Below are 15,014 nucleotides of genomic sequence, written 5' to 3' on the forward strand. Positions count from 1 at the left end.
AAAAGGAAATGAGGGTAGGTTGGCAATAACCTGCTCTTAACAAAACATACTGGCTGGCTCTTTATTATTTTTTTCCTGTTTTTCAAGGCAATGGGGTTAAAGTGACTTGCCTAAAGTCACATAATTAAGTAACTAAGTGTTTGAGGTTGGATTTGAACTCAGGTCTGCCTTATTCCAAGGCTGGTACACTATCTACTGTGCCACCTAGCTGCCCCTGGCTGGCTCTTTATGATCAACTTCTTCCTATTCTTCGTTAAAAGTTTCATTGAAGGCTCATTTTTCTCCATCTATGAATACTCCCAATACATTTTCCTCTTAAGGGATCCTACCACATAACAAGGAAAATCTTAACAAATGCATTTAAAAATGTGTGCAACATTTTGCCCTTGTATTCAATCACTTCTCAGAGAAGAGGGACATCTGTTTTGATTTTAATTCTCTGGGACAAAGATTTAACCATATTTTCAAAATTTTCATTAACCAATTCTTTTATAATGCATTCTAGAATTTTCCCTGATTATAAGTCAAATTCACTAGCCCATCATTTGCAGAAGTTCCTTTGATGGAAAAGTAGGACATTTGTATTTCACCAGGCCTGAAAAATTTCTCTCATTCTCCATGATCTTATACATAACATAGGTGCTCATTAGTTAGCCATCATATCATAGTCTTTCAGTGCCTCCGGATCTAATTTGTTTTGGCCTGGAGACCAGAATGCATCACAGATAGGTTGATATTCTCTTACTGTCTCCTGGCTTATCTTGATTTTCAGTTTCTTATTACCCATTTTTGTCCTGTTCTTTCAAGTCCAAAGACTATTCTCTGTGTCAGAGGAAACAGAATCAAAATAGACTTGAATAGTTGTCTTTTCTCTCCTTTGTCTGCCATCATCAACCCATCCATCCTGGGAGGCAATCCTGTCACTTTGATCCTCATCTTATCCCCAATATAGCTTTGGTGATTTTAACTTTTCTGGGTGATATAGCAAACAAAATTATTCAAACATCAAAGGGTATGTTTGGGGAAGGGGATTTTGTTGTTTTTGATGTACATACTGACAATTATCAAACACTTAGGCTAATGGTGGACAAAACATAATCTCATCATATAGAAAAACATATTTTCTATAAGACAATGATATATAGTGAAAAAACCTTTGAATGACTTGGTCCTTTCATACATCTCCCATCTTCTTATGTCTTCTCCATGTTGTTGAATATTTGCATAAGCTATTTGGATAAAGGCAGAGATGGCTTGTTAATCAAGCTATATGTATATGACTGTACATGCTCTAATCTAGCTCTGCTAGCCTATTTGAAGTTACTCAGAGAAGCCACTCCAACTTACAACTTTGCACTGACTCCCTCCTCTGCCTAGAATACTTTACCTCTTCACCTCTGCCCTTTAGTTTCCCTGATTTCCATCAAGAATTGGTTTAAAGCTCATTCAGGAGGAAGCCTTTAGCCCTGATAGATTATTTTCAACCTATGATACACAAACAGATAGATAGATGATAGAAAGAAAGAACATACATATATGTAATATGTATCCATAATATTCATATATGTATATAAAATATATGTCTCTAAGATATGTCATTAAAATAGACAGATGCATATAATAGGTATTTGAATAGACAGATAGTGCATGCATATATGAAATATGTATCCACAATGTTCACATATAAATATGGAAATAATTACTATATAAATATAAGATATATCAACAAAACAGATAGATACATATATAATAGGCTTTTGGATAGATAGATCAATAGATAGATTGATTTTATGTATATGGACATCTAAGTGGCAGAATGAAAAAAGTGCCAGACTTGGAATCCAAAAGATTTATTTTCATGATTAAAACCTGACCTCAGATACTTCCTAGCTATGTAATCCTGGGCAAGTCACTTTACCTTTTGGCCTCAGTTTCCTTGTCTGTAAAATGAGTTGGAGGAGGAAATGACAAACTACATCAGTAGTAGGGTCATGAAGAGTCAGACATTACTGAAAAATAACTGAAGATATCTTAATTATATATATATATATATATATATATATATATATACACACACACATTTGTATGTGTGTATATGCATATATAAAACATACACATATATGTGTTTAAATATATGTGCATATGTCCCTTCAAATAACTAATTACATGGTGTCTCTCCCATTTGAATGTGAACTCCATGGGAACAAGGATTACTATTTATTTGTTTCATCTCAGTTTCCCTGGAACATAGTAAGCATTTATTAATGTTTATTAACTGATAGATTGATTGGAGTCAGCAAAATAAAGTCAGAAAACTAGTTTCCAGATGAGGCATGAATCCTGTCACAGTTTTCAGACTCTACACAAATGATATCAGAATCACAGACTGTCAGGGGAGGACCTATGTGGCAAATTAATCCAAACTAAATCTAAACAGAAATTCCTATTTTTATAATAGTTCTACTAAGCAATCATTCTCTCTTTATTTAAACATTTCTGGTGATAGAGTAATTCCCTACTTTCTGAGTCCATTCATTCCATTTTTAGAGATTTCTATTCTAATTGTTAATTTAAAAAATTGGGCCCTAATTTGCTATGAATAATATCATTTTTATCTCCTGTGCAGTTTCCATTCCTCTACTTATATACTTTTCTCAATTTGGACCTACTACTAACAAGTTATAGTACTGTGAGTAAGTAATGACATTTCTAGAGGCATTTACCTCATCTATTAAACCTGGGGGTTGAATTATATTAGACTCATGCTGAGTAACTGTAAACTTATTGGTCTATTATTGATACTGGCCTATGGTTTTCTTTTTCCTATTTGGACCTTTCCTAGATTATGTATCAGGACTGCATGTCATAGAAGAAATTTGACAAAATCTCATCTTTTGGTATTTTTATAAATAGCTTGTTATAGTTAAATTAACTATTCTATGATTGTGAGTCCATCTAATTCAAACCAGAAACATTTATGAGGCACATAAAATGTAAGTAAAAAAGAGAGAGGAGAGCATTGCAAAATGAGGCAAGACCTCACCTCCCCCAAAAGCCTAATATGATAATGACCCTAGATTAGATGCCTTCCAAGAACTCTTCTGGTTCAAAACTATATACGATTACACAGTTCTTAAAGGATTCACAAAATACACAATGAGCTAGAATGAATTAGGAATATATTCATACATTTATTGAAGCTCTATAAATTCCATAATAGTGGGGGGTCCATGTTTCATATGACATTACAACTCATAGAGTATCTGATCTGAAGCAATTGTACTTTGAACACAAAGTCTTCCAAACTTAGTGAAGAATTAAGAATAAATTTGCAAACTGGTCATAGAACCTATGGAAGTATCATGGCACAGTGGGAAAATTATTATATTTGGACTCAAATACCACTTACTATATGAGAGACTTTGTACAAGTCATTTAACTTAATTTGAACTTCCATTTCCTCATTCATAAAGTGAAGAGATTGAAGTAAGGAAACTCTGAGGTCCTTTAGGTTCTAAATCAATGATCCTACTATATTAAATTGTGAAGTAGTAGGGAAGAAGGGAAAGGAAGAGCATAGTTAGAGATAATGGTAGTAGCAAATGGGCAACATAACTACCATATCTGGTAGTTTATTTAAACATTTCCAGTGATAGAGTAATTCTCTGCTTTCTGAGTCCATTCATTCCATTTTTAGAGATTTCTATTCTAATTGTTAATTTAAAACATTGGGCAAACCTGACCTACATATTTAAATGTTTAAATTGAATACATAATTAATATATAAAATTATTATGATATGTATTGCTATTCCATGATTTGGCAATAGTCTGTCAAATCCTGCCTTCCATTCACATATTAATATAGAGTCCAAGCCTTTCACCCTATTATGGAAAGTATAGAATGGTGAATCATCCTAGGGACTCCTCAACAAAAACTTGAGATCTATGACTTTTAAAAATGCTTTGATGATAACATTACATTATTAGTAGCTTTCTTTTCAACTTTGTTTATTTTATTTTCTAGATTTAAAAGCAGTATTGTGAGGAGTCCATAGACTTCACTTTTGTCCAAAGGTGTGACCACCACACACACACACACACACACACACACACATACATATACACAGTAAGGTTAAGAATACTTGCCATAGGAGTCACTTGCCAACTAGTCAAAAGTTATATTTTGTACTATGTAAATATGGTACTATAGAAATATTATTTAATTTATTTGGTTCCCTAAGCATTTTCTGACAAATTTTTATTTTTAGTTTATGAAATAGTCAATTTCTAGCCTTTATTAGCAAGATTCTCTGGATGTATATGCATTGTCAAAATTAAAAGAATCTAAAACTAGGACATAAATTGAAAAAAAGCGTGACTTCTAAATTATTCCATCTGTTCAAGGTGGGTTTCTATCTAAATTATTCTATTCTTGCTAAAGAAAGGGGATTCCACATGAGGGAAAGAGAGATGGAGGTAGTTCTGGGATAGGGAACTGTAAGCACCTATATTTTTTTATAAAACTTGTAGAGATTAGTAAGGGAAGCAAGTGCAGGATCTGGAGTGAGGAAGACTCTGATACATGTTAACTTCAATATGGGCAAATTATTCAATCTCCCTGATTCTTTTGCAATTTCCTAAGACTTATCTATTTAAAGATAGGTTGTTATATAATCTTTGTGGCAGATGAAGATCCCAGAGCAGAGAAATAATAGAGCCTTAACTTATTAGAGATTATCATTAAATGCTATCTAATACTCCAAAGGAGGAAAGCATAATTGAAAATTTCACAAATTGTGATTCTTATTGCTCTTACTTATTTTCTTAAGACCATTCATTTAATTTTTTAAATAAAATTTCATCCGTTGATTATATTTACTAGCACACAAAAATCAGTTTAACCATACTCATTGTGTGAAATGTAAATCAAATATGGGAATGTTTATAAAACAAAAGTATACTTTTCATTGATTACAGACCACCAAGATGTAAATAAAGTAAAATTTCTTTTTCAAAACAAATAATTACCTTTGGGCATAAAAGTATAAGGAGAAATAAAATGACTAGAATTATATTTGTTCTGCCCTTACATGTTACAAAGATTGTGCAAGACCCCAAAGTGATATACTACAGAAGACATTAATCCTTGGGGAAAAAACCCTCTAGTTACAGGCTCCTTTCAGGTCTGAAACTATGTTCCCATGACAGCTGATATTGTGGATACCAAAATGCCTTCTTTTTATAAAAGTGTTTCCCTTTTCATTGTTTCTATCTCTGACACTTTCTATTTTATTTTCTCTTTTGAAAATTGAAATTTATATTCTCTAATTGAAAATTTCACATATCACTGATTTTTTTTAAATGAGGTTTCAATCCTTGATTGTAATTATTAGCACCTAAAAATTTCAGTGGAACCATACTCTCTTGTGTGAAATATAAATCCAATTTGTGAAAGTTTATAAAAAAAATACTTCTCATTAATCAGTGGTCACTAAGATATAAAGTAGAATTTCTTTTTTCAAAACAAATAATTATCTTTGGACATAATAGTATAAATAGAAACAAAATTACTAGATTTATATTTGTACTGCTCGTACATAGGACAAAGATTGTGTAAGACCCCAAAGTGTTGCACTAAAGAAGACATTATTCATGAAAAAAAAATAAACCCTCCAGTTACTTTATAGATAATATCTAAGGTCTTATGGGAAAAGAGGTTTGAACCTTCAGATAAATTAAAATTTTGTAGTTGCTGTTTTTTTCCTTAAAGCATAAAAACCAAACTGTTTATTCTTGTTCAGAAAAGAACATTTAATTTGAAGTCTCTTATCTCCAATCAAGTTTCAGGCAATCAATAAACCTTCCTACTGAGCTTCAAATAGTCCAGCACTGCAATCTGCTGCCCAAATGTCCTCTGTGCATAACCCATCCAACTTATCCTATGGGCAACAATGCTCACTGCTGCTGCCATAAAACTGCCCCATCAAAATACAGTCATCCTAAACAGTATGGCTACGGATCCCATTGGGTGGCTAGTGTTTTCTCTCCCCATACCACAGGCATAAGGCTGCACATAGAATGAAAATGATCACAGTGTTTTGCACATTAGGATAATTAGTCCATGTTTGTTGATTTGAATGAAATGAATAAGTTCTCACCAGAGGAGACTGTCCTTACAAACCACTTTGATTTTAGTGGTAGGCAACCATTAAGGTTTGGAGCTAGCTAGAATCCAACAGACGTTCATAATAAAGGCAGGAATTTGGAATTAGTTTCATTCAGCTTCTAATCTTTTTTCTATCTTCATTTGCAAGCCAATCAAAGAAGATCATATCCTAGTGTATCTTTGCTGGGTGTCTATGTACATATGTACATGTGTGGAAGGAGGGCTCCCTAAAAAGAATTCCCAGAATAAGTTTTGAAGATCCAGCTAACAATTAGGGATTAAAGGGAATAACCAGGAATTTTCTATACCCAGTTTGGATAGCTACACAGGATTATGGATATTAATTCAACATTTTACAAGAAAAGTTATAAAGAACAGTTCAGGAAATCTTGCTTTTTTGTTGGATATTTCCTATCTGGAGATGTTGGCTCATACCTCAGATATATACAAAGAGAACATCAGCTGCACACCTGAGGAGACATAACTACATTACCCTGAAGAACTGAAACCTAACAGATGGTACAAAAGGGGAGCTTAACAGCACAATGACATAACCAGTAAAGAAAGATTCCCAGTTTAGAGGAGATATGGTGTCAGTGCTATGTGGAAAGTAGTGTGAGGGGGGCAGCTAGGTAGATAGAGCACCGGCCCTAGAGTCAGGAGGATCTGAGTTCAAATGCATCCTCAGACACTTAATAATTACCTAGCTGTGTGACCTTGGGCAAGTCACTTAAGCCCATTGCCAGGGGTGGGGGAGAAATCAGTGTGAGGACATTCAGCCAGGTCAGGTACATCTCTAAATTATATCCTCCAAATATATGTCTCAATCACACAGGTTCCTGGTATATATTCCTGCTAGTATGTTTCCTGGTCATGTATCTTTCTTATATCTGTATGATTTTCATGCATATAAAATGGTAAGGGATATTCTCTTAGTTTTCATCTTCACTGACAGCAGAGTAACCTATAGGAGAGTATACCCCATGTGTACATGGAGAGTTACTTTATTGTCACTTTCTTGCTATACAAATTGACTAATTATTCATGTTTTACATGGTTTTACAAGCTTGTATGCTATGATTCTGAGTGAGCACTGACTCAATGAGGTCCTTCAGTCTAGAGTAGTTTATTTTATTTTTTCTGCATGCTCATATGGAATTCCAAGTATTTGTGATCCTAAAAAAGAATTCTACTGTCTCTATAATACCTGAATGAGAAGTTAGGTCTAATTAATGGGAGATTCATATGATATAGATCCTGAAGAAAGGATTGCTTCCTTATAATGTTTATCAGGCCCTTAGGTTTATAATGGCCCAAAAAGAAACCAGAATAAGACCGGTCAGGCATTCAGAAACCCCGGATTTCATATTGGCCCTGTTTTTTTCTCTCTTTGTTATTGTTTCAGAGTGACTGTGTACTGCCCCAGGCAGGCTTGTTTAATCTGGGGCTGCAGAAACAAGCAAAGCCATTTAAACTAAATATAAAAGGTTATGAGGAGGAAGGGAGAGTTAGTGAGGTCTGAGCATAGAGTGAAATATAGGCTTTCACTCTAAAGCAAGGCTTTAAATTGAACACGACTTCAGGAAAAATCAATTTGCTTTTCCCTTTCTTGTCATAATTTTCTTGACAACTTGCCTTTTGCCAATTATTGAGGGGTTTATCTGTTGCATAAACTATTGCACTGTGAAACCATGGTATGGTAAAATCACCTATTCTGGCATCTGTAATCTCACAACTGGTTTTCGAAGCAATGAGAAGGGGGGGGCGGAAATCAACATGAAGGTCATGACAGCCTCTTTGGTAATATTGGGAAATGTACATGCAATATTTTAAAATTTATGTTCAATTTAAGAAAAATGAAGACATAGTTAAGATTAGAGAGTGTCATGTGTGACAGGAAGGAGAATTCAAGCTGCATATGGGTTAATGGTCTGCTTCAGTCATAAACACTTGAAATAACTCTCAAAGGGAACATGAAAAACTGGTGAACAAAGAATTGGGGAATAGGTAACCAATAGAGCAGAATGATCATTTACACTTTGCCCTGAAACTTGTCCACCACATGCCTGTAGTTTCTCCTACCTGATCTGCCATCTCTTTGAATGTCCACATGGTACCATTCTCCATCATTTGCTTTCTTCTGGGTGGCTTTCACTTTGATAGTGCCAGAACCCATATCAAGGAGCAAGTAGAGGTTTCCATCTAGCAGTTCAACAGCAAAGAAGTCAACTTTGGTGTTCTTTTGACTCCGGGAATCCTTTCTCTCCTGGGGCTTGCCATGAGTGAAAAGGATGAGACCATTGGGTTCGGTTGTACGGAAGTCAAAAGAGATTGAGCCCATCCTCTTGGTATTCCACTTGGGAAGGCTAATGTAAGCTTCAGGGGTCTCAAAGTTGATGGGGTCCAGTGTGGCCACATTCTCACATTTGAACACCACCTCACCATATATTTTCATCTTGGTGTCACCAATCCTGGCCAAGCGAGACAGCTCTAGACGGATATCATTATTCTTGTAAACAACCTGTCAGAGATCAAATAGAAATACCACGTGAATCAGTCTTGCAAACAATAGCTCTCTAATGCTAGTTAGACTTCAGAGAGAAACATCTAGGACAAAGCTTTAGGGCACTAAACACTGCAATGAGATTACACAGAGATATAAAAGAGAGTCTTAAGGGACCTTGGATTGAGTCTTGAATCAATTTTCTCAGTCTATATCTTTCTCTTTCCTTTCTGCCCAATTCCTTAAGCTCCTACAAAGGAACAGAATATAACACAAAAAACAAGGTTCATAAGTAATTGAGATTTTTTACTTTTTGATTTTAGAGATGTTAGGAATAGGTCTGGTGCTACATGGTAGGGCCAAACCTGGAGTAGGAAGACCTGAGTTCAAATCCAGATACTTAATAGCCATGTGACTCTGTGGCAAGTCACTTAATTTCTTTTTTGCCCGAATTTCTTCATCTGTAAAATGGAGATAATAATAACACCTACCTTGCAAGACTGTGGTAAAGATCAAATGAAATAATAATCACAAAGTGTTTAGTAATGGACATAAAATTAGTCATTATTATTTTTATTGATATCATTATTGTTATATTCAGAATGATATCCGGGCAGGATCACTGGGTAGTTAGAAGCGGGAACTAATCTTTTGCCCTAGAAAGTAGAAAGAAGAAAGTCTCCTAGTATCTATTAATCTTGGGAAAGAAAAAGGCTCCGCACAGAGTCCTCAGGAAAAATACTTCTCTTCCTGCCAGATCTAGTCCTGGCTATAAGGGACAGCATAGCCCCCAGGCATTCCAGAAGAGTGATGGACTGGGAAGCAATCTCTTGACAGTACTTGCTACTGAGATGCTTCAGGAGGATCAAGTTCCATGGGAGAGAGGAACGGACTTCTCTAGATTGAGAATTGAATTTCCATACTTTTTGGAAATAACAGTCACTTAAACTCAAATACAACCCAAATCAACCAAAAAACTCCTTGGAAATTTTCCAGCATCCAGCATTAAACAAGCCATTTAATCCCCCTGTGTCTCTGTTTTCTTATCTCTTGGAGTGTTGGATGCTAAAGCCCCTGCAGTTTCTTCTAGTTCTTAATTTGTGATTCTATGATCTTTTGAACAGAGTTAGCTCCTGGGATCACAATTCCACAAGCCAGAATGTGTCTAGTTGCATATGCATTGTATTGTATACATCTACAGTTTGAAATGGGCAGCTAGGTGGGCAAGTGGATAGAATGCCCACCCTGGGGTCAGGAAGATGAATCTTCCTGAGTTCAAATCTAGCCTTAGACACTTACTAGCTGTCTGATCCTCAATAAGTCATTTAATCTTGTTTCCCTCAATTTTCTCAACTGTAAAATGAACTGGAAAAGAAAATGGCCAACTATTTCAAGATCTTGTCCAAGAAAACTCTGGAGACAGCAAGGAGTCCAACATGATTTGAAAATGACTAAACAACAACAGCCTAAAATATATTTCTCAAAAAATTACTGCCTCCAATCAAAGCCAGGTGTAACTATAAAGCAGTTACCTTTTATTCTTAATCACCTACAGCAGTATCCTAGAGAAGTTTCTTTGCATATACCATGTTATTTACCATGGAAACAATCATTCTAACACAATAATTTTGAGCATAATGTACATTATTCATGATTATATTCTTAAAGGAAAAGAGAATAATTCTTCTATCATTTGCCCTAACTCAACCTAATTTAAATATTACTATCTAATTATCTTCGATAAATAGAATTTTGAGGAGGGTGATATAGCCCAAGTTGGATTCTTCACTGAATTTCTTAAATTCAAACTGTTGCATTAGCAGTTCTTTTTTGGGAGGTTGACAAATGGAGTAGATTTGCTGTCATTAAATCTTCCAAAATAACAGCTTGGAGATGTTTGCACTAGTGACTTTCACCTTACTCTATTTTCATGAAACAAAAAGATCTAACATTATCAATGAATTCAGATTTTTGCAAAATTTCATTTTTAGTAGCTATGTTTCCCATATAACATTAAATGTTAAATTTAAATCACCCATAAAAAAATTCCAGAATCTTCCCATTCTAAAATTTTGACAGGTTGACTGCATGTAGAAAGTATTTATTGTATTATCTTACTACAATTGCATAGAAATGCAACAAACAACATGGAGAAAAAATGTGAGTCATTACTCCAATTTCTAGTCTTTTTATCCACCTTCTCTGTAATATTATCTATTGGGAATAAAAAAATAATAAAAAATAATAAAAATTGATTAGCTTTTCTCTTTTTATTTGTAATGGCTACTGTTATTTCAAAAGATTGAGTGCTGTTAGATGGCAGAGTGAATAGAACTCCAAGTGACGATTCAGGAAGATCCAAGTTCATATTTGACTTCAGATACTTATTGGCTATGTGACTCTGAGCAAGTCACTTAGCCCTGTTTGCATTAGTGTCCTCATCTGCTTAATGAACTTGAGAAGAAAACGGCAAACCACTCCAGTATATTCGTCAAGAAAACTCCAAATGTAATCACAAAGTGTTGGACACAACTGAAATGACTAAACAACAAAATCTCAAATAATTAATTGTTAAAAGTTAATGAGTAATGAAAAGTTAAAGTAGCCTTGGTCATAGTGGATTAAGAGCTGGACTTGGGGTCAGGAAGACCTGGACAAGTCCTGTTGCTGACACATCCTGGCTTGGGGACCCTGGACAAGTAAGTCCTTCACCTCAGTATTCTGCAAGGCTCTCTAAGACTCGGAACTTGTCCCAGTAAAGATAGTGTTCTTCCTACATAAATGGAATCACAATCATGAGTAGTGAATAAGGAAGAATACTTTTTCTGTTCCATCCAGGATAGGCAAAATGCCTTTGAGATCCAGTCATAGGATTATAGGATTTGAAAGCTGAAAGAAATCAGAGAGATCATTTCACTTAGCCCCCTCATTTTGTAGAAGAGGAAAATGAGGTCAGAAAAGGGTAAGTGATCTGTCCAAAGTTATCAAGCCTTGAGGAGATCCCAGGAATAAATCAAAAGGGAATTCAGGCCTTCTGGCAGACGACAAATAAGACTGAGAGTGATTTCAGGAGTAACTAAGGACTTAATATAGCCAGGAGAAAAAAGATATTCTCCCTGGATTAGAAGTAGAAAGATTGGAAATGCAGTACACACATCTCTTAGAGAATTAGACCTTGTGACATAGACCAGCAAAAGACTTGACTCAGGTAACTGGACCTCTGAGGTTATATAAATAGGAAGATCTCAAAATAAGACCAACTTCCTAAACTTATATTCAATGTCTCTAGTATAATGGTTTACTCTGAAATCCCTCATCCTTTTATCTTATTTTCAATCATGTCTTACCTCAAACCTGGGTTATTCCTATTATCTTCCTCTTTCATTCCTATTATTAATGTGCTATTTGAATGGAACTGAAGAAAATCATGAAATTATTCTGACTGGGTCCTCTACAAATTTTGTGTTATTATTTAATTTCCATGAGCTAAATATATTCTATATTTGATAGCATCTTAGAATAGAATGCAGTGAAATTTTAGTTGAAATTAAATAATAATATAAAATTTATAAAGGATCCAGTCAGAATAATTTCATGATTTTCCTTTAGTGTCATTCAACATTTTTATTCATTCATCATCTATAAAATACCTGTTAACTGTGGGCACAATCCAAGGCTCTGTCCTAGGTCTTCTTTACTCTTTTCACAATTTTTCGCTTGGTGAATATATCAACTCCCATACCTTCCATTGCCATCTCTGTAGAAAGGATTTCCAGATCTAGTTTCTTTGATGATCTCTGATCCCACTCTACTAACTGTCTATCAGAGATTTCAAAGTGAATATAAGTATCTCAAATACATCATGTCCAAAATGGAACTCATATTATTTTCCAAAATAATATATTATTTCTAAACTTCTCTAAAACATTGAAAGAACAAGTCACTTCTTTAAGTTATCTAGATTTACAACCTTATTATCATTCTTGATTCCTCACTTGAAATGACCACACACATTCAATAAATTGACAGATTATATATTTTCTACCTCCACAAAAATCTCTCCTGTGAGCACCTTTCTTTCATAGTCAGAACCTCATCATCTCTCCCTGGACTATTATAATAGTACTCTATTTGACCTTCCTATTTTAAACATCTCCCCAAAGGACAAGTCTGGTCCTGACACTCTCATACAAATATAAACATATTCAATAACCACAATTGGACTCCTATTACTGCTAGAATCAAGAATTGACACTAAAATTCTTCATATCCTGCACTCCTTCTCAAAACTTCATTGAATATTTTGCGCAGTATGATTATATTTACATATATACATATATATGTATATATATATATATATATATATATATATATATATATATATATATATAATCTCCCCCATTAGGAGGAAAGTATCTTAAGGATTTTTTCATTTCATTCTTTTGTCTTTATTTCACCAGTTCTTAGCAAAATAGGGACTTATAAATATTTGGTGATTGATTGACTGATGGAAAAAATCCAGGTGTGATCATGTCACTCCCTACTTAATGGACCCTGCTGGTTCCTTATGACCTGCAAAATCAAATATAAATGTTCTGTTTGGCATTTAAAGTCTTTCAAAACCTAATCCCCACCTCCTACACACACACACACACACACACACACACACACACACACACACACCACAAACACACACACACACCACACAAACACACACACACACACACACACACACACACACACACACACACACACACACACTCTTCCATGCTTCTTAACCCTTTTTATCCCCTAATTCCACATATTCGTCAATCCAGCAACACAGGCTTCTTTGCTGTACTCAAACAACATTCGATTACTCAGAATGCAAGCATTTTCACTCAGTATCTCTCATGCCTGGAATGTTCTCCATCTCCAGTCTGCCCCTGACTTCTTTCAGGCCCTAGCTAAAATCTTAACTTCTACAGGAAGGCTTTATCAATCTCTTCTAATCCAGTGACTTCCCTTTACTAATTATTTTCAATTTGTACTGTAAATAACTTGTAGCATTTGCATATTTTTCTACCATGAGATTGGGAGTTCCTTGAGATCAAGGATTGTCTTTTACTGTCTTTGTATCTCTAGTGCTTAAAATAGTGCCTGTTGCTAAATAAATGTTTATTTGACTGACTTCTGCACCTCTCAGTTAAATTTGTCTTCTATGTTATTTTTGACTGATTATTTGATTGTACAATACTAACCTTTCACTGTACAGTCATTCTTTGATTATGGCCAAATGTTTTGGTACTTAGTAGAAATATCTTTCATTTACTTTTTCACACATTTAATTAATGCCTCTACAAATAGGTGGTAATTATTGTGACAGTAGAAATAATATCATACACTCTTTTGCATCCTCCATTCCCAAATACAATCTCTGGTTACTGCAATCTACTTATCCCTTATCCTTTTTTGTCATATACCAACTTTGAGTCTTTTGACTCTTCTTTATTTTTCCAGCCTATGAATCCTGTTCAGGACCTCATGAAAAACAGTAATACCCTTTCTTGTACACTAAAATCTCCTTGCTCTCTTGATCCTTCACTGCTTCCACTTTTCTAACCTTCAATCCTTAGCAACTTTTACCATCTGCCTCCTCTGCTCCTATGCCTCATTAGTCAAACATTCTGTTAGAGGAAATAAGATCTTTCTGACTGAGTCTTCAACAAATTTGAGTTATCTAATCTTAACTGGTCATTCACTCAGACCTAGCAATCCTTTTTATGTATATCTCATTGACTTTGACACATACTTCACAATGGTTTTTGCAAACATTTTTCTTCCTCAACCACCCACCTCTTGCTTCTTCGCTCAATAGTCTCAGCAGATGACATTATCTTCTACATTATTGAGAAGGTTGAGGTCACTTTATGTAAACTCCCTTAATTCCCAACCTCTCTATATTTCAACTTTGTCATTCCCCTTCTCCTTTCTTTCAGTTACAAAAAGGTAGTGCTTCTTCTAAACAGTTAGTCCTTTCATTCCTGAACCTGATTCCATTCCCTTCTATCTCTGAGACCTTACATTATAAATCTACCTTCCTGTTTCTGTCTCTCTTATATATTGCTCTTGCTATCTTCCTTTGAATATGTCTCTGTGTCTCTCTGTTCATCTCTGTCTCTGTCTGTCATTCCCTTTCTTTCTCTATTTCTATGTCTTTTATGACTCTGTTATCTTGTCTCTGTATTTCTCTGTCTCTGTTTATCTGTCTGCTTCTCTCTATCTCTGTTGGTGTTTCTATTCTCTCCACGTTCTCTGCCTCTTTACTGGTTATTTTTCCTCTGTTCACAAATAAAGAAATAAA

At 34.8% G+C, this 15,014-nt stretch overlaps 1 protein-coding gene across 2 annotated transcripts in view; it reads right to left on the bottom strand.

The window, feature by feature from the left end:
• The window catches only part of NRXN3 (neurexin 3), a 1,564,316-nt gene that overhangs the window by 873,412 nt on the left and 675,890 nt on the right, over positions 1-15,014 (bottom strand). For both annotated transcript variants that reach the window (XM_074235619.1, XM_074235620.1), the window contains one exon: positions 8,251-8,689. In XM_074235619.1, coding sequence (XP_074091720.1) covers positions 8,251-8,689 — 439 coding nt within the window. The remainder of the gene's footprint in view (positions 1-8,250; positions 8,690-15,014) is intronic.

This window comes from Macrotis lagotis, chromosome 4 (genome assembly GCF_037893015.1).
Source record: "Macrotis lagotis isolate mMagLag1 chromosome 4, bilby.v1.9.chrom.fasta, whole genome shotgun sequence".
Taxonomy (NCBI): Eukaryota; Metazoa; Chordata; class Mammalia; order Peramelemorphia; family Peramelidae; genus Macrotis; species Macrotis lagotis.